This window comes from Hippopotamus amphibius, chromosome 11 (genome assembly GCF_030028045.1).
Source record: "Hippopotamus amphibius kiboko isolate mHipAmp2 chromosome 11, mHipAmp2.hap2, whole genome shotgun sequence".
In the NCBI taxonomy this organism is placed as follows: domain Eukaryota; kingdom Metazoa; phylum Chordata; class Mammalia; order Artiodactyla; family Hippopotamidae; genus Hippopotamus; species Hippopotamus amphibius.
This window is the reverse complement of record NC_080196.1, coordinates 1,018,106-1,038,008: the sequence shown is the minus strand read 5'-3', so window position 1 is coordinate 1,038,008 and position 19,903 is coordinate 1,018,106. Positions and strand designations below refer to the sequence as shown.

The 19,903-nt window shown below is 58.9% G+C and overlaps 1 protein-coding gene across 3 annotated transcripts in view; it reads left to right on the top strand.

Moving 5' to 3' along the window:
• The window catches only part of GMDS (GDP-mannose 4,6-dehydratase), a 454,717-nt gene extending 435,141 nt beyond the window's left edge, over nt 1–19,576 (top strand). For all 3 annotated transcript variants that reach the window (XM_057698406.1, XM_057698405.1, XM_057698407.1), the window contains 2 exons: nt 19,111–19,179; nt 19,279–19,576. In XM_057698406.1, coding sequence (XP_057554389.1) covers nt 19,111–19,179; nt 19,279–19,341 — 132 coding nt within the window. In that variant the 3' untranslated portion in view covers nt 19,342–19,576. The remainder of the gene's footprint in view (nt 1–19,110; nt 19,180–19,278) is intronic.
• The last annotated feature ends 327 nt before the right edge of the window (nt 19,577–19,903 follow it).

Here is a 19,903-nt window from a genome sequence, read left to right as displayed (position 1 = left end):
CCAGCCTTCCTCAGGAGAGACCCAAGCAGGACGATAAGTACGTCCGACCCTCTTGAAGTGTCCAAGTCCCTGATGAGGGGACGCACGTTTTCATTCTTTACTGGAACGGCCACCTTAGAGTCAACATCTGAGAAAGAGGGAAAAAGGAATACGCGTGTGTCGCTTGGAAAAAAGACAAAAGTGTGTCAGACAAGTCTCCTGCCCCGTCGCGCCCACGGGTCTTCAGAGAGGACTGTGGCCGTCAATTTTTCATCTTTAAGGGATTTTAGTTCTTTCCGCGTGTTCGTACGGTTTGATAAAGCCCCAGACACCCGGCAGATCCCCTTGGGGTCGTAGGACACGCTTGCTGCTAAGGAGCGTTCAGGCGCTGTCGGCCGCTGCCTGCCGCTGGCCTCTCGGGGGCCCGGGACGCGGTGTTTACGCTGAAGCCTGAACGGATGGGGCCGGGGTGACGCGGTCGCGTCGGAGGGGCAGCGGCTCAGCCGGGCTCGTCAGGCGCTCAGGGTTCCCCGTGGTTTACAGAGCAGGGTCTGTGGTGACACCATCTGGCTCTCGAGCGTGGCGGGCCTCGCCTCCTATGATTGAGGGGAACTGAACGGTGGGAGGGGCGAGCGCAGGGCAGGCTCCTTCCTGAGTCGTGGTTCCAGGTGGACCGGGCGGAGGGGCCGGCCGAGCGGTCTGGGTCGGGCCACCTGGCCGTCTGCGGGGCGGCCTGGCTTCCGCCGGCTCTGCCATCCCCGCGCGCCCCCACCCCGGCCCGGGAGCCAGCATCCTCGCCCGGCCAAGGGCAGGGCCCGTGCGGGCACGGCCGTGCCCGGGCTCCCGGGCGTCCCCGTCTGGCTGGGCTCTGACCGGCCGGACCCCGTGCCTCACGCACGGGGTGCTTCCCGCACGGGGGCCGCAGACCAGCCGGGAGAGCCTTGTCAGCGGTGAGCTCAGTTCCCGACCCGCCGTCGTCCAGGCAGTTCGCTTCCTGCCAAGGCGCAAGGACGCAGTGACCTCGGGGAGCCGTAGATGCTACGGGGTGACTCCCCACAGCTCCTCCGGCCAGGGTCCAACCCAGGTGGGGGCCCAGCCCCAGGGTCCTGGCGTTCGGTGGCTACTCAGTGAGTGGCCGTGGACCGCTCTGCTCTCCCGCCCCGGCCTCCCCCGCGCCTCCGCCCGCCAGGGCCGCCCCGTGCACGCGGGCTCCCGCGTGTCGCTGGGTCCCGACCGCCCCCTCCCCCCCGCCTGCCCCACCGTGGGTCTTGGCTGCTGTTCTGGTGACCCCACGTCTCCTCCCTCGGTCCCCCGGCCTGTAGGTGTGACCCCGGCCTCCCCGGCCACCTGCCTGCCTGACATCCTCCTCCAGCCGGACGCCCGGCCACCGCCGCCGTGGTGAGGCCCTGCAGCCGGGCCGGGTCTCGCGATCCCACTTAGCAAGCGTCCTGGGTGGGGGGTGACGGAGAACTAGCCTCGCCGGAGGAGCAGGACAGGCAGCCTGGGGCGCGCCCGGCTGGTCCGTGTCTGCTGCGGCCACAGGCCCCGGGGGTGGGGGGGGGGGGGCCCTCTCTGGACCACCCCCCGGCCCGGGCAGTGAGGGCCCTTTGGACCAGGTGCCTCGGATGCATGTCCCAGACCCCCGGCCGGCCTGGCGGGCGGCCTCCCGCAGACCACGCAGCCCGTCCGCTCCTCGTGCGGCGGGTGGCGGTGACCCTCACCCACAGCACGGGGTGTCGTGAACCTCAGCCACGCCACGCACGCCGGTGCGGCACGTTGAGGATGCGAAGCTGGCGGGTGTCTACGCGGCTGATGACCGTCCTCGCGGGTCACTGGACCCTCCCCGGCTCCTGGCCCTCCTGGCCGGTCACTCACTGTGGCGCGCGGTGCTAACAGCCCTGTTGTGCCGTCTGCGCGGGTCTGAGACTCTGGCCCGGTGGAGCCGCCAGTTGAAAGGGAGACATGAGGCCTGTGTGAGCGCCGGCCGGCCCGGGGCTCCCAGCGTTTCTCCAGGAGCCGCGGGGCTGGGGGGCTGGGGGGCTGGGGGGGCCGCATGGTGTGCTGGTTGGGGCCTCCTTCCCCTCCCCTCCCCTCCCCTCTGCGGTGGCGATGCGCAGGCGCAGGCGCAGGCGCAGACAGCCCGCTGGGCCTCGTGGTCTCCTCGGGCCGTGTCTCAAGGTGCAGACGGAGAAGGGGGGCCGTGTGGTGTGCGCGGCGCGGACCACACACAGGTCCCCTGGGCGCGGCTGCAGAGGACGAGCCCTCACACCCGGGCCTCCCGGCAGCTCGCGGAGAGCTCCTGGCGTGGCGTGTGAACGTGCGTTGTTTGTGTCTTGTGGTTGTGTCTGTTTTTTGAGGACTTCCCAGCCGGATCTGGGGTTTGGATTCACCGTCATCTTCTGTGATGTCCTGTGGCCTGCATCTCCCAGATCCACGGGCGGGTGGAACTCAGGGGGTGGGCAGCCGAGATCAGGCGTCAGTGGCCGGCCTCTGCCCCCAGCCTGGCCACTCTCACCAAGGGGGAGGTTCCCGCACGCTTTCCTCACCCCAGCTTTCTCCTACCAGACGTGGCTCTCGTCCCGTGTCCTCTGCTTTTCTGGAGAAACGCGCGCTGTGCGCGGTGTGTTCTGGGTCCCGCAGGCTGCGACGGCCCTTCCTCTTCTGGACAGTGGGTGGCGTTTTTGTTTTTCTGGGTCTTGGGTGCTGTAAGCCCAAGACTCTGTAAGCCCCACTCATTCCAGTTTTGTATGAAGATGTTCAAACCCCTGTAGCTCCAGTCCTAGGCTTTACTGTAAAAAAGTCATTCCAGTCCCGTCAGGCCCCTTGAGCCTGTTGGCAGGCGGGTTGGTGGCTTTGCCGTGCCAGTGTCCTCGGAGTGCATCCACGGTGCAGCCTGTGTCCGGGTGTCCTCCCTGTTTGAGGCGGAATCGTGTTCCACTGTGCGGCGGGACCACGCTTTGTTCATCCATCGTCTGTCGGCGGGCACTCGGGCTGCTTCCACCTTGCGCCCGTTGTGAGGAGTGCCTCTGGGTGTGCAGATGTCTGTTCAGGACCCTGCTTTCAGTGCTTTCGGATGGTGCCCAGAAGTAGAATTGCTGGATCGTATATCAATTCTGGGTTTTTTCCAGGAGTCTCCATCCTGTTCTCCCCGGTGGCTGCACCACTTTACATCCCCAGCGACAGGGCACAAGGGTTCCAGTTCCCCACATCCTCGCCAACACGTCTTATTTGCTGTTGCTGTGTTCTTAAGCATCCGTCCGGATGGGTGTGAAGAGGTGTCTCGCTGTGGTTTTGATTCGTGTTTCTGTGTTACAGCAGTGTTGAGCGTCTTCTGTGAAGAAGTGTCTGTTCGGGTTCTCTGCCCATTTTCCAGTCAGGATGTTTGTTTTCTTGTTGTCGAGTTGTGGGAGTTATTTATTTACTATGGATGTTAACCCCTTATCAGATACGTGGTTTTCAAATATTTCCTCCCGTTCAGTAGGTTGTATTTTCACCCTGTTCCTTGTGTCCTTTAATGCACAGAAGGTTTAAATTTTGATGTAGTCCCGTTTATCTACTTTTACTTTTATTGCGTGTGCTTTTGGTGTCACAGCCAAGAAATTATTGCCAGATCCAATGTCATAAAACTTTTCCCGTGTGTTTTCTTCTTGCGGTTTTGCCACTTGACCGAGCATGTGCGGGTTTATTTCCAGGGTCTGTGTTCTGTCCCGTGGGTTTATTCATCTGTCTTTATATAAGTTTTGAAATCAGGAAGTGCGAGAGCTCCAACTTTGTTCATTTTTAAAGATTCTTTTGTCTATTCCCAGGCCCTTGAGATTTCATATGAATTTTAGGATGGACTCCTATTTCTGAAAAAAACAAAAAACAAAAAAAACCACAACATCTGCTGAGGTTTTAATAGGGATTGCATTGGATGTGCAGATGTCTTTGGGTAGTGTTGTCCTCTTAACATATTAAATCTTCCAGTCCATTTTCACGGGATGTGTATTTGTATCTTTGCCCTTGGTTTTGAAGCCCTGAGACAAGCACAGCACCATCTTTGATCGTGGAGAAAAGGAAAAATTAACCCTTTTCCTAGAGTGGACCACAGTCCAGTGTGAATGATAAGCAGCTTACGCGAGTGAGTCAGAGCAGAGGCGAGAACGCACACCCCTTGAGGGCGTCGGGGAGATGCCTCGGGGGTCAGAGGAGGAAACCACGTCTGAGCAGCACAGGGCCCCCTGGAGGCTCGTGACCTGGAGGCCGGGAGGTGGGCCGGAGGCTGGAATAAGACGCACAAGCCTGGGAGATCAAGGGGGAGTTGAGCCAGAACCGGGCGACCTGGCCAAGTCGGGGGAGGAGGCCAGGGCAGTGCGGGTGTGCGTGTGTGTGCGTGTGTGTGTGTGCACGCGTGCACGTGAGCCTGTGCACATCCAACACTCAGGGCAAGGACAAGCAGAAGGACGTCCTCAGTGGTGTCTGAGCCGACAGAAGTTTTGGGCTGTGCGTCCGTGTCAGCAAGGAGATCGTAGCATGTCCGGCACAGAGGACAGCAGGTGAGGTGAGGTGGTTCAGCCCAGGGTCTCTGCTGGCGTGCGCCTGGGAGAAAGGGCAGTGGCGCACGTAGGACAGGGAGAAGGATGGACCCCGTCGTCACCAGGTGGCCAGGTCTGTAGACGTCCTGACACCGTATCTCATTCGAGCCTCCTCCCCGCTCCGTGAGGCAGAGCAGGGCAGCCCGCTAAACACCAACCAGTAGGCCCCAAGAGCGCAGCCCGGAAACGTGGACACCAACAGTCATGCCTGTGTGACCCTAACTAAAGGCCCGCCTCTGCGTCCACGTTCTGCGAGGTCCGCGATGGGGGGTGGGTGACCTCGGGGGAGATCCCAGCGCACTGCTATTCCCTGTCCCAGGCGCCCACGACAGCCCTTGCACTTGAAGGGGTTGTGTACACAGCACCCTTGGAGCCTTGGCGACCCAGGACCTGGGAGCCAAGCTCCCAGCGCCCCTCAGGAGACTCTCTTACCCTTTCTGGTCCCTCGCCTGCAAGGACCGGAGATGCCCCTGGGCCCACGTGGGAGGGAGGGCAGTCAGGACAGCGGAGGTCAGGGGGCCCCGGGTCACCTGGCCTTCGGAACCTGTCACTGAGTGTCCTAACCTGCAGGACAGGTGTGCGCTCAGACGCGGCGAGAACAGGCCAGGGCCGAGTGTGGGCTGCTGCCTGCGTGCCGGGGCAGGCTCCCCGCCCGACTGGATCTAGGGGTGTGAGCCCTGAGCAAGGAGATGAAACCCAGAGTGGCCAGAAGTCCTCAGATGCTGCTCTGAGGGGGCCCTGCCCGCCTGGCCAGGCCTGGCTTTCATCCCTCAGGGGCCCAGGAAAGCAGCTCCCGGGCCCCCCTGCGGACCCAGCCCTGCCCCAGGCATGCCAGGGGGCACTTTTCTGTTCCCTTCATGTGTTCTTTTTTTTTTCCCAATCTAAGAAGACTTAGGTTCTTTAAAACATTTAGTCAAGAGATAATTAGTTAAGAGGGCTTTTCCCCTCTGGACTTGCATTTTATCCTGCTTGGTAATTAAAATGCAATAAAACGTGGCAGGGGGTCTCCTGAGTATTCCTGCCTCTGCCTGGTCATGATGCCGGGGGCAAGCGGCCGTGTCCTGGGCGCCGCTGGTGGGGGGGCCCTGGGAAGGGCCACACCTCTTCCGTTTAAAGAAAGAGACTAAAGTGTGTCCCTGGTGGTGTCCTTGGCACGGGTGGGACCCTCAAGGACCATCGGAGGAGACCTGAGGAGCCAGAGAGGGGTCCAGCCTTTGCACCTTTGGTGGGCGTGGGGCTGCCGCCACGGTGAGCACCCCTGGAGCTGCGAGTGCGGCCCTGGTGTGGGGGATACCGCTGTCCACGAGGGAGCCCGGGGGCGGAGGCCTTGGCCTCAGAGACGCCCTGCACCCCCACGGACGCTGGGGCCATGGGAGCCGTTGCTGGGCGGGGAGGATGAGTCCAGACAGCAGGGCGCTTTCTGTCAGGTGAGGGTCAGGGTCACGGGCCAGGAGACAGGCTGGAAAGACCATTCTGTGCTTTTTAGGGCTCTCTGAAAGATGAGCTTGGAAAACTCTTACGAAACCAGGAACTGGCCACCTGTGTGAAAAGACAAGATGTGCTAGAACTGTTTTCTTAAAGAGCCATGAGGACCATGATACCTAAGGAGTATCTTTGGAGCAACCTAAAAATGTCTTTCTAAAGAAGGATGTAATAACTTTTCTCCAGTTTAAAGAAGAGGATTGTGGAGAATCAGCTGGGCGTGTGACCTTTGTCTGACACTGCGTGGGGAAGCGATGCCCTTTGGCCACACACGGGGAGATGTGGTCATTGGCTCGGGGACACCTGGGTTGGCTGCATCTGCACCTTGTGCAACGTGCTTTCGTGTTACAAGGTGCAGTGACAGGACCTCATTCCTCTGGGAATCACCATTGAAGGGCTGTGTTATTAGGAAAACTGAAATGCCTTATTAAGCCTGCTCCACGGAAGGCTACATGCACAGTGTCCCATCATGTCCGATATTGCCAGCGTACCATAATTGTCAGCTTTAGAGACTGAGAATCATCAGATATTCTGACCCCTGAATTGGCCTCTGAGACTGAGTTCTCCCGTCTGTTAAGACGTGAATGACGCATCCTTGGAACCTGGGCGGAGGTGAGTCACACCTGGGGCGGGCCCCACGGAGCAGCGGGCTCCTCTCCTCCTGCACCTGCTCCTGAGGGGGCGGGCGTCCCAGACGCCCTGCGGGTCAGGACCCTGAGGGCTGATGGGTGCACACCTCGCACACCGGGAGGCCCAGCCTGAAACCTGGCACACGAATGGCGTTTCGTAGACAGTACTATCAGTCAACACTTTAAACAAAGTGAGAGTTGTGATTACATTTCTGTATTTTTAAAGGATGCCTTAAAATTAAGCGCGTGGTCTCTTTATTTCTGATTTTGTAGAGTGTTGCCTTTACAGCCCTGAGAGCTGGAAATTTAGAGCAGTAAGTTCAGAGAGCAGCAGCGCGGAGAAGACGGCAAGACGGGTCACGTTTTAAGTCCTTTATCAGCAAGGTCTCCATCCCAGCCAGCAGGAAAATTCAACACACAGGCAACAGCCAGTGATTTTAAAATGCAGCTCTTTTACAAAAACGCTTTCATTTAAAATTGTTACTAGGTACGATGTTTCATCATGAGGGAGTGGTAATTAGCTCCACTACCCATGAATTAAAGTATTGCGAAATTCAAAGATTGGATGATTCTCTGTGCAAAACAGCTCTGCATTTTTATTGAGGAGGCAATAAAGGAATAGAGGAAAATTCAATCGTATGTTCTTAACATACGTTCAAAACGGTTCTTCACTGTAATAGCAAGGAATACAGGTTTAGCAGAACTGATGCTTGTTCTAGGTTTTTCCCATATGAAATCAGTAACATTGTCTTGCTGGTTGTGAAGCTAAGCCGTACCTCCTAGAGCAGCCCTCAGCAGTGACAGAATAGCCCACAGAACCTCGCATGTTGCCAAGCGCCGCTCCGTGGGCAGCTTGAAATACCTAAGCGACTCAGAAACACTGCCTTGCAGAGCAAGCTTTTCTTCTGGTCGGGGTGGACGCTGAAATATGCGGATACCTTAGAGACATGAAATTCCACCTAAAACAACTCTCTCTGATCCTCTTCCCCTTGGAATAACCACACTGCTTATGTTGTCACTTCTAAAGAATAATCCAGGGAAATCGTGAAAAGAGAGACTACCGCGAACCATCGCCCACATGACGGAACTCCAGGCCCATTCTCATCAAATCAGGGGAGACGGCTTAAAGCACGGAGTCCGGTCACGTTCCGTAAACCTCCCTTAGGCAGCACCCGCGCCAGGCCGTGCTGGGGTCAGAACAGACCAGACAGAGCGCCTTCCCTGGGGTGGGGGAGGGGGGCACCACAGGTACCCAACCCCCGCGCTCCCGGGATGCGGCACTCGGGATGGGGTGCCCCGGGGGGGGCGCGTCCTTGGGGGACGGGGGTGAGGGGGATGGCCAGCGGGGTCTTCTAAGGAGCGATGGCTTGGCCAGCAGTGGGGATTTCTGCCTGGGGGACTGAGTAGCTCCCCGGGAAGCGGGGGCCCTGGAGCAGGGCAGGGCGGGTCTGTGAGGGGGGCTGTCGTCACACACGTGAGCGTGGCCTGGACGCTGAGAAGGGCGGACCCGAGCGCGAGGTTCTGGGGAAGAAGGAAGCGGGCAGAAGAGGGAGCCACAGCTGTGCGACTTTAACCCCGGGCGGCGCGGGGGGGCGGTCACAGCGCCGCGGGAAAGGGGGGCGGGCCTGTCTGTTGGCGGGCACGTGCTGACCTCGGCTTCAAACACTCCTGACCCCCGAACCCGGCGCTTGTCGGCCGTCCTGGTGCCCACGCCTGGGGGCAGACGGCAGCGGCGGTGCCGACCGCGGGGTGGGCCGCAGGGACCCTGTCGGAGAAGAGCAGAGCCGCGAGGGGGACCTGGGCGGGGGCGCCTGCGTCCAGGAAGCACCCCGCACGCGGCTGGTCCCTGCCAGTGGCCGAGATCCAGTTTCTGCCCACGGGGCGCTGTCACGCGATTTGGGGTTAAGATCAAGGGTTTAGGAGCAACGCAGCCAGAGTTTGAAGCTCGCCCCACCCCCCACTCACTAACTTTGTGACTTGGGGCAGGTTACTCGCTAAGACTCAGTTTCCTCATCTGCAGAATGGGACTCTCCAGGCCTAAGCTGACCGTGGGAGGTCCTGCTGTGATGGAGGAGGGCACACTGTGTGCAGAGGCTGGGGGGCGGGGCTCGGGGCACCAGGGTCCGTGCCCACACGTGCGCGCAGTGGTCCGAAGCGACACAGTACCCCGCGTGTCCCCTTTGCAGCCCCAGGGAAGCTGGAGCCCAGGGCGAGCCGGCTGTATTGGACCGGCGGCCCGACGTCCCGTGTGCCCTCCCGGGGACTGTCTGAAGCCGGCTCCCTTCCCAGCACCGTCAGCCCTGGGACTGACTCCTCGTGGCAGGAGGCGGCCAGCCCTTCACTTCCTGGGATGCTCCCGAGTGTCTCTTCCATGGTCTCTTGGCCCTTTGCTTACTAAGGATGCTGGCCCATCCTAGACAGGGCACACGCTCTGGAAACTGGTCGCGGAATGAGGAGCCACGCCTGGAAAGGAGCAGGTGCGAGTCACATGACCTGGGGCGGTGCCCTGTGTCTGTGACCAGTGGCTCCTCAGGCTGGGTCCAGCTGTCACTCCCAGCAGACGTTCCCATTCACTGAAGTGTTATCTCAGGCGAGCTGGCCGGCTGTGACCCTAGCTCTTGTTTCATCTGCGGACGCGAGAGCCACGCTCAGCCGTGGGCAGGGCACGGCCTGGACCCCGGCCTCCACGGCGTCGGCTGCCCTGCCCACAAACGCGTCACCTGCCGACGGCTGCTGGGCGGCCTCTCGCGCTTGGAGTCCCCACCAAAGCGTCCATCAAAGTCAGCCTGATTATTTTCCACTGCGTTTTCCTGAAAGGATGTTATGATTTTCTAGATGTTTGGTGGCTGGTGATAAATCAGGCTTTTATGATGTCATGTGAAAGGCCCCCTGCGCTTCCTCCTGCCGCAGCGCGGGCTGCAGGGGACGTGCCGTGGGTGCCGTGGACGCGGCTGGCTTAACCCCTTCCTGCTCGGCCTCAGGCGCGGCCGGGCTGCCCGCTGTGGGGGCAGGACGGAGCCGGGGGCCCCCCCTCACACGGGGTTAGCCAGACTTCCTCTGCAGGAGGTCTGGCACTGAACCAAGATTCAGAACAGGACCGTGTGCTCCACGGGGTGACCGAAGAGACTGCAGGTGATTCTGCAAAGGCAGTCTTTTAGAAGAGTCTCCGTTTCATCATCATGAAAATGAGAGGTTTCCTTGAAAAGGAGACAATATCTAATGTCAGAGGGGTTGTGATAAAATGTCCCTCTCGTACTGTGCTGGTAGCGCTGTCAGTTCACACGACGTCTCTGAAAGCAGTGCTGGGAGTTCCCTGTGAATTCTCTCCCCGCCCCACCTCCGACCCCCGGTAAGTCCTCTGTCCACTCTTCCCCCAAAGCGGGACCAAGGTCACTCAGCCCTGCATCCTCACCTCTACCCCTGGTCCTGGCCGCCACCGTCTCCCGCCACCTGTGTGGCCACTGTCCCCGGTCTCCCTGGTCTCCAGCTGCTCTCAGTCCGCCGGCGCCCTTGGTGAGGTCGGAGCCACCCAGCTGAGCCCGTGCTCACAGCCTCCCTGGCTCGAGCGAAGCCAGACTCTGGACACTGTCGGGGGCTAGAAAGGTCCACAAAGCTTAAAGTAAAGCAGGCTCTTTCCCTGCAGGTGTGCGGACCTTTACACCGCACACACACGCACACATGCACACGCACGCGCACACACATGCACACACGCACATGCGCACACATGCACACACGCACACACATGCACGCACACACAGAATTTCGTTAAAAAAAAAAACCCACTCAAGCAGGTTTCGGTGCCCTGTCCCATCGTCTCGAGAGCTCATGGGGTGGAAGAAGGGCCATGGCAGGGGAGCTCGGGGCTGTGCCCCACGCTGGCCGCACCCGCTCTCGCAGGAGGAGGTGAAGGGCAGGCACCCCTCCGGAGGCCCGTGGTGGCCTTGCTGGACCAGAAGCGGGTCGGCCCTTCCCGCACACCCGGTGGGCGCCTCCGCCCCGGGGGGCCCCGCTGGGCACGGGCCTGCCTCTCGAGGGCGGGCGTCCGGCCCTCATCCCTTCAGGAGCGGCCAGGTGTTTCCAGGCTGAGTGACCCGAGCACTACAAAGAGTGCAGATCTTTAGGAGGGAAGGGGGTTGTGTGAGAGCTGGAACGTTCCAGGCAAAAACAGCTCACCCACCCTTGTGAAACAGAGGTAGATGCCAAGCCCACACGTACGTTCAAAAGTTACACCTGTGTCAGAAAATCAGCCTCTCAGACTGCACCCGGCCGTGGCGGCCAGCGTGTCACTGTGGCCCACGGGCTGCAGGTCCTCTGAGGGACCATCAGGGACGACCCAGTACAGTCGTGTGACAACACAGCTTTGCTGCGCAGGGCCTGGGCCCTGTGATGGGAATCGCCCCAGGGGCCAGCGTGTTGCCAGGCTCCTCTGGGCTCCAACCCCCTCCTCACCCTGTCCAGACTCAGTGGCCTTCCCTCCGTCCCCGAAAGTCCCTGCTGCCCCAGGGCCTCGCGTGACACTTTTTCTCATGCATCACATCTCTGATAAACATCACCGTTTCAGGAAGGGCCTGCCACTGGTTTTCAAGCTCAGCTCCTCTCAGCCTTCTGCCCTGAACTCCCTGTGGCTGAGATGGGCTTATTCACGCCTCCTGTCCTCTTGACTGTCCCTCCTGCTGGAACAGAAGCTCGTGACAAGGACTTGCTTGTCCACTGCTGCTGCCCCAGTGGCTAAGGCAGTAAAGGTTTGGCGATCGTTCAGAGCGTGTGAAATGATTATGATAAGCGGGGAAAAACAGAATACCATGTCTGTCACCATTACGCAAAAAATGATGATCTAGAAACAGAAGATGTGAGGGTGCAAGCTAAAGGTGACACAACGATAAAAGCAAAGTTGTAAGAAAACCCACTTTAAAAGGCTGCATTTTCACCCTCAAGGTTACTACAGGAAACGGAGGGGCCTCGGCTAGGAGAGCAGCCCTAGGCAGCCTGTGGTCCCGAGGAACTAGAAACGCTGCCGGCTCTTCCGTCGTGAGTCCTCTCGGCAGCCTTGCCTGGTGGGCCGTGCTTCCCTGTGTCACAGATGTGAACCTGAGGCCCAGAAGCGCTGAGAACTACCCCGAAGCCACACAGCTTGGTGGCTGAGCGGCAGATGAAGCCAGTGGGGTCTGTGTTGTCGGCGTCGAAGGAGTTTTCGCCATCGAGCTGGAACGTGTGTGCCGGGAACCACGCAGCGCTGAGCCGTGCAGTCGACCGGCTTTGACACGTGCTCAGGTGCACACCCTCACGTACGGCACACGCCCTCGGTGCAAGGCACCCTCCCCCCAGGTCCCACAGCACCTTCCCCGTCAACGCCCTTCCCTGGTAACCAGCGCTGTCATTTCCACACCTGCGGCCAGCGTGCCAGGTCCAGAACCTCGTGCCGGTTGGGCCATACGTGTTCCTCTCCTCTGGCCGTCTCTCCACCCGGCACCAGAGCACTGACGTTTCACGTGTCGGTTTAGTCTTTATTTTGGAGATGTCTTTGCCCCTCGAGTGACTGTCCGTAAAGCACGCTGCTCACCGGGCTCCCTGGGGAGGCTTGTCGTCCTGAGCGCTGAGAGTGCTGCTTCCGGACGGCTTGTGACGTCTGTGCAGTTGTTTGGTTGAAGTGTCTCTATAGCCGTGTTCAGGAACGGGATTCTGCCTCTCACGAGGGTAGGAAAAAAAATACACCCGGTAACCGGGTAGCGTAGCTACCCCGCAGTCTGGTTAACCCACTATGGACAGGAAACCAAATGAATGACAAATAGAATCGCAGAAAACCTAAAGGATCATCTTCATACCCGTCTTCCTCCATGTCTCTCAAAAACCTTACTAACAAACGTCATAGCAGTTGTCTTAATTTTTCCTCAAATATGACACTCCCCAGAGAAACAACCAGAAAGCAAGAATTTGGATGTGGTCAGTGGCCTGCTTAACCCTAGCATGTCTTAAGAAGTTACTGGAATGTATGTTTGAATGACCATCATGTCATTTCTGTTTTGGTTGAGGAAAAGGAAGGAAGGTAGGAGGAAGGGAAGGAGGGAGGGGGGAAGGGAGGAGGGAGGAAGGATGGATTCTCGAAGTGGGGTTTCTTGGATTCGAGTGACCTGTTGTGCTATACACGTTGAGAAAAGCCCCAAAGGGAAACCTTTCCCATTTACATCATAGAAGCATCCATGTCATTTACAACATTCTTTAGTACTAAGGTTCAAAGGCCAGGGTGAGGGTGGGGGCGGGTTTCTAAGGGGCCGAGTAGGTCTAACAACTGGAAAGGAACCCGTCTTCCCCTTGTGCGCGCGGGGGTCACGGGGGCCAGTGTCGGCCTCCCCGGGTGAGGGGCGTCGGGCTGCAGGTGAGCGAACACGGGGCCGGGCCTTCGCCCCACAGGTGCTGTGCAGGTGCTTTCATCCCTAGGAAAGAGGCCACCTGAAGAGATATAAGATCTCTTGAGTTGCATTTTGATTGGAGGTTTAATGAGCTGACATACGTGCAGGGCTCGGAGGGTAGAAAGTACTAAGTGCCGAAGGAAGGGCAGCCCGGCCTCGTGCTCCAGAGGGCCACCGGCCAATTGTGTCACAACCCTCTTTAATCAGTCCACTTAAAGGCGCTTTATCTCCTTTCCGCAGGGTTGTGTCACCTCCTCCCAGCCTGGGTAATCTTTACACCCTAGATCCAGTTATTAACAGTAACCAGTCATTTCCGACAGAGATGATGCTGGCTTTGAAGCCTCGGATGCTGAGGTCACCGACAATCTTATCTTCCTTTCATTACCCTCCCTGCGTGGCCACGTCAGCGGGTCAGAGTGACCATCGGGCCGGCGTCAGGATCCGGAGGCTCCAGCCTCAGGCCGCCGTCGTGCGCTCCCTGGGCCGGTGCTCCCGGGAGCCCCTGGGATCTAGGAGTGAAGCTAACAGAGCAGTGAGCTCTGCGCTTCAGCGAGAGGCGCCGGCCAGGGGCGGGGAGGTGGTGCCTCAACCGTGTGTGTGCTGCGAGGCTGCACCCCCAAACCTTACTGGCTTCTGTTCTTTAGCACAGCCCGTGACGCAGCCACCTGTGCGCCCACAGCTCCCAGAGCTCCCGGGGCAGCTTCGAGACGCGTCTTCCTCCACCCAGTCCACTCAGACTGAGCCCGGGTGAGCCGGACAGGCCCCGGGGGGCCCACGGGGTGGCCGGCGCAGAGGCGTCCCCGCGGCCTGCTCCTCTGTCCTGGGGACGGTGCCGGGCGCCTGGGGCTGCCGCCCAGGGACAGAAGCCGGCCTGGGTGCCGGGCACGTGTCCGCTGCGCGCGGGCGAGCACCTGTCCTCACTTCTGCGCCTCCTGAGCGTGTCTGCCTGCAAGGACTTTCTCCGGGGCATTTTTAAAGCTCTATTTAAGAGGAAATTGGTTTGTGTGTTTTGTCCTGTATTTCCCTGTATAATTGTGTGTGTGTGTTTCTTCCCTTTTTCCTAACTACATTTGTCTTTTTCTACGAACCATATTTTCAAAATACAATTGAAAAAAGACATCTCTATGTAGGCTGCCCCATAAATGCCGTTAATTCGATTCTCCCTTTATAAAGTGGATGCTTTTTTTTTTCACCTGTGTCTGGGGCGCGCTCGAGGTGGATGCATTTCTTGCCCGTGGTTTGGTGGCTCTTAGTAGCTGCTGGTTCCAAGTGACAAAGTCTACCAGCTGGAAGTGAGGGGTCCCCAGCCCTGGAACATGGGATCAGCGGGGGTGGGGGGTGAAGCATCCTGGAGACCCCCTCGGGCGCCACCCCGCCCCCCTGGGGCCAGGACAGCACGTCCGGAGGCTCACGTGCGCGGCCACTAGCGCTGATGCCAGCATGACCGCGGGAGGTTCCAGCGCCCGGGGCACACGCGTGCCTGTCCTGCCTGCTTCCCGGCCGCCGGGGACGGGCCACTCGCTCTGCTCTGCTCTGCTCCCTCTGCCTCTTTATCTCCACGGTCGGTGGCCGGTGGAGCCGGTGCTGACGGCCTGGATCTCCCCGCGGGAGAGCCCAGCATTGTTCTCCCGGACTCGGCCCCGCTGACGGACAGCCCCTCTGCGACCGCTTCCTGAGCAGACCAGACGGCCGCTGTTTTCTTCTCGTCTCTTATCACCCCTTGTCATTAGAGGAGAGGCCGGGCTTCAGCTTCCCCCAGCGCTGCTGTGCGGCCGGCGAAGGGGAGGGGCCGCGCCGGGCACCCCTGCTCGGGCCGCTGCCCTGCGTCCTGCTCTGGGCTCGCTGCCTCTTTGGGACGGTTTAAGTCAAAGGGTCTGAATGTGAGCACGAATTGTTTAACCTGCCCGCACGGAGACGGGCTCTGTTGCAGACTTCCTGGGGGAACGTCCAGGCTTTGTTGTTTGGTCTCGCGCGTCCTTTCGGACTCTCAGCTGCAGCCGTGACTGGGACGGTCGGTGAAGCTTTAGGTTTTCCCATTGACTAAGCTTGTTGTGATGTCGTGTCCTTAGTTCTGTCTTTCTAAAAAGGAGCATGTCCCCAAGAGGAAGGCATTAGCATCAAGTGACATCAAGAACCACATTCACTGGCATTCTTGTATTCCCTGGGAGCCTCAGCTATTCCTCCGTTTTGCTTTTTTAAGAAAAGTGGAAGGAAAGTGATGAGTGTGGACTAGAGCTCACAATCCAGGCCTCAGATCCCTGAAGATGTTCAAGCAGAGCTCTGGCGGCTTGGCCGTCTGTGCCCCTTTGCCTGGTTTATGGCACTTGAGTCCAGATCTTCCCATATGCACTCTAGAAATTTCACAACCTCCTGCCAAAAGAGCGCACCCTTAGGACGTTTCTCCACCTAAACAGGCGCTCTTCACAAAACTTACAGGCAGGCCTGTGGAGGAAACACAGCACTTGAAGTTAATATGAATGTTAATATTAGTATTAACATTTTCCTGGGAATTCCCTGGTGGTCCGGTGGTTAAGACTCTGCACGTTCATTGCCAAGGGTGTGGGTTCCATCCCTGGTCAGGGAACTAAGATCTGCGAGCCGCATGGCATGGTAAAAAAAAAAAAAATTAAATTTTTCCTGATGTGACCGCAGTGAAAGAGTGGAGAAAAAGAAATGAGATTATGAACTTTGTAAAGAACTGTGATAGAATCTGCTTAACATGTTTCCCCACAGTGATTTTCAGGAGAGTAGGTGGGTATCAAAGGGATTTAATGTGCTAAATAATGACCAAAAGAGAGTAAGAGTGGTGGTGCATGAAAGGTGTGCCGTTATCTCGATGGGGATGAAAGGTGCCGGGAGACCTGCGGAAAGGGCCTGCAGTGAGAGTGGAAGACACGGCATGGGCCCTGCCTCCCTGCGTTTTGTGTTCCCTACCGTGGGCACAGGACCTGGCCTAATGACTTTCCCAGGGCCGGGTCGGGCCCTTTATCGCTTCCCTACAGCAAGAACAGAAGCCGGGGAAGCCGAAAAAATTACTGCAGCAAAACACGCCTTCCTACCTGCTGCTCTCTGCCACTCTGACCACCGGCACCCGGGCTTCATGGTTCCCGGCCAGACCAGCCCTAACGGCCACCCGAGTCAGCGGGCGCCCCGGCGTCCCCAGACGGTGAAGGACACCCGCGCCTTCCCCGCTGGTGCTGCTCCGCCACCCTGATTGAATCTGACGAGCGTGAATCACAGGCTGAAACCGCAGAGCTCACCTGGGCAGCAGCCGCAGAAACGGGGAGGACACCAGGCGCCAGAGTTCCGGGGCGCCACGGCCACCGTCACGCAGCAGTGCCTCCCAGCGTTCCCGGAGCTTCAGGGTCTCTCTTTTAGAGAGAAGGTCCAGACCACCCAGGGCACGACGTGCCTTTGGGAAACTGTACATAAAATCATCACTTTGGTTCAGCTTTGGCCCCTGTTGTCACACTAAGGCTTTAAGCCTATAAATAAAGAAGGAAGCAGACTGTCAGGAGAGAAGAAAAGAGCACAGCAGATGAACTCCGTCCTCACCGCGCTGGCAGCTGATCACACCCTGGTGGCGGGGGTTTTCGAGATGTGGCAGGAAGCGCTGGGAGGGGCCCTGGGAGAGCACAGCGCCCAGCCCCCTTCCCCCAGGCAGGCGGCCACAGGCACCCCACCCTGTGCCCCAAACCTTGCAGCCCAAACTCTGTACCTTTTCCCTAAAGGACGCACTGGGGAGAAGAACAAAAGCCCTTCAGGGGGGTTAAGTGGAAAACAAGCTGGGATGTCTGTCTTCTTTCCCTAAAAGCTGACTGGGGCTCCAGCCCAGGGGCTGGCCTCCATGTCAGCTGGCTCCAGAGCCCCCGTTTTGTTCTCATGGAATCTCATCCTTTTCCTTCACAAGCTCTCTCGGCCTAATTAAGTTTCAGGGAGACAGAGCCTTGGCAGAAGGGGAAAGTGAGCTGCTGGGCTGGAATGTAGGAGTTGGGCTCAGAACCGCATTGGGGAGCTTCACTGGTGCGTCTCTGGTTTCAATGAAATCCTCGCACGGTAGCAACGTCTGTTTCTGAGCTTTTGAAAGCCATTTTTCTTTTTCCTTAATTGTAGTTCCCTACTTGTTTTTAGATTAGGAGCTGCTTGTAGAAAAATACAGGAAACAGAGTTACAATGCAGAGTGCCCTTTCCAAGCCTACTGAGGCCGTTCAAAATGGTACCGGCTCCTAGGGTTCTGCTCACCAGGAGTTTAGAGCCCGGCTCACACCCTCTGCAGAGCCGGCGGCCTCACGGGCAGGTGAGGGATGGAACCGCGGCCCTGCTCCTTGCAGCCGTGACCGTGACCGCTGTGGAACCGAGGGGCCCTGTTGCTTCCTGACTCCACGTTTCACAGCTCCCTCTGGGGAGAAAGAATGCATATCTTTGTGTGACTCCCAGAGTCCCACAGAAGTATTGTGGAGGTCTGGACAAGTTTACTTAGGGAAAGGAGAGGGGAATTCATTTGCTTTTCCACTTGTATTTCCAGCTCCATGTAGCACTGTGTTAAATTGCTAATTAGTAATATTTGCATCTTACTTTTCCTGAAGACCCTGCACATGGACTTTTAAGGCCAGCAGAAATAACTTGTTTGACTGTTATTAATGCTGGAGAGGAAGTCAGCCCTTCAGTGAAACGCAGTGCCTTTGGGAGCTTGATTTATTCCAGCCTAAAATGTGAGGCTGGGTGGTGGATTTGGAGAGCAGCTGGACCCGCCGTGTTGGAGCAGATTTCAGGCAAACGGTGCAGAAGTGGATCCAGACGCCTTAGCAGACGTGAGCGGGGCCGGGCTGTGGGCCAGAGTTGCCCGAGCAGCCCTACCCGCCCCCCGAGCCTTTCCCATCTCAAATCCACCTTCCGAGAGCCTGGGGAGGTCATGGGGCAGCTGCCTTTCAAGTACAGCTTGAGTATCTGTTACTTTCCTTGTTGTCATGGGAGCTGCTCTTAATACTCCGTGTGGCTAAGAGAGTGTCTTCCTGGGGTCTGTGTGGTGTTCAGAGTCCAGCCTGCGTTCATGCAGGCTTCGCTTGCCTCCATTTGAGGGCTCCCGACCTGTGTACCCCCGAAGGAACACGTTTGTATCTGGGGAGGCTGAATGTCCATCCTACCCCCAACATGGTGTATTTCAAAGTCTTTTTCTCTCTTTTTTCTTCCTTCCTTCTTTCCTCCTTCCTTCTCTCCTCCCCTTCTTTGTGGCATCATCCTGAAATTTCCACCCCTCTTCCTCGCATCCCTCTGTCCTCAGGCGCTGTGGGGCAGCCCGGGCTGGGATGCAGGCAGTACTTGTTGCTCCTCTGGTTTCCTTCCCAGGAAGTCTCTTAAATGGAGGGAAACCAGGAGGCCCCGGCGGTTCGCAGCTCCCTCCCCGAGCTGGGAGGCCCAGCGGCCACTGCTGGAGTCATCGCGTCCTTTTTTATGTGTTTTTATATTTTGATAAGGCCATGTCAGCTGGGATGAGAAACTCAGGAATGAGCAAATGGGCCGCGGTCGGAGCAGGGTGGGGGCGGGGATGGGGCTACGGGGGCGGGGGGGGGGGGGTAGTGGCGCAGAGGAGCCCGAGTGCGAGTGCGGGGCAGCTTCTTGGGGGGAGGGGGAGGGGAGAGGGGAGGGCACCCACACCAGCATTTCTGAGGAAGAGACCTGCTGAGGGTGGCAGTGCCTGGTCAGTAAGGAGGGAGCTGCGCTGCTCGGAGAGAGAGACGGACCTCTTCCCACGCACGTGGGTGTGCGGGCCGTGGGGCTGCGCGGGAACCCGAGCCGGGCACGGAGTGGGGAGGGCTGGAGGGGGCGCGAGGATGGAGTGAGGGGGGCGGGGGGCGGGGGGCCAGAGGAGCGGGGGAAGCCCACCGTGGGGGGAGGGGGAGGGGGAGGGAGGGCGCACCCCCTCTCCACTCCCCAGAGGAGCGCGCATCCAAGAGGGCTCTGCGGCGGCGGCGGCGGCGGGCGGGAGGGCGCCGGGCCCCGCAGCAGCCGCCCGACCCAGCCTGTGTCCCCGCCCCGCAGGACTTTCTGCAGGGAGACTGCACCAAAGCCAAGCAGAAGCTCCGCTGGAAGCCCCGGGTCGCCTTTGATGTGAGTGTGTCCGCGGGCCGGCGGGGAGGGGTCGCGGCGGCCGGGCGCGCGGGCGGGGCGGGGGGCTCCCGGCTCACCCGCGCCCGCGTCGCCCCCCAGGAGCTGGTGAGGGAGATGGTGGACGCGGACGTGGAGCTCATGAGGACCAACCCCAACGCCTGAGCGCCCGGGCCGGGCCCGGAGGAGCCGGGCCGGAGGTTTGCAGCAGCCGGGACGGGCTCCGGACGCGCCCACTTTCCTTTCGCCCAGGGCCTCCTCGGATCGGTTTGGGAAATCACGATATTTTAATCACATATTCACCTTACTTGAAATTATGTCGCTAGACGGCTGAGATTGTGGGGCTTTCAAGTGGTTTTTCTCTTTTCTTATTAAAAATGGCCTTTCTCTTAACCAGCATTAACACAATCCTTGTGGATGTTTTCTCCAGGTTATAAAAGCAGCCCTAAGGGCCCCCAAACAAAAACACCCAAATCCATGCCTTGCGGTGAAACACCTTCCTTCTGAGAGACCCCCGGCCTGGCCGGAGCTGGCCTGGCCCCAGCGTCCGCCTGCGCCTCGGCCCTCCGGGTCACAATAAGCTACTCTATGCGGCCGATCTGGAAACCCAGGTCCTGCAGAAAGGCGGCATTCACACCAGCTCTGGTTTCTGCGACTATAATTAGAACCCACAGGGCTCCCACCATCTCAAAAGAAGGCTTGAGAAAGGGAGGGGGGAGGTTAGAAG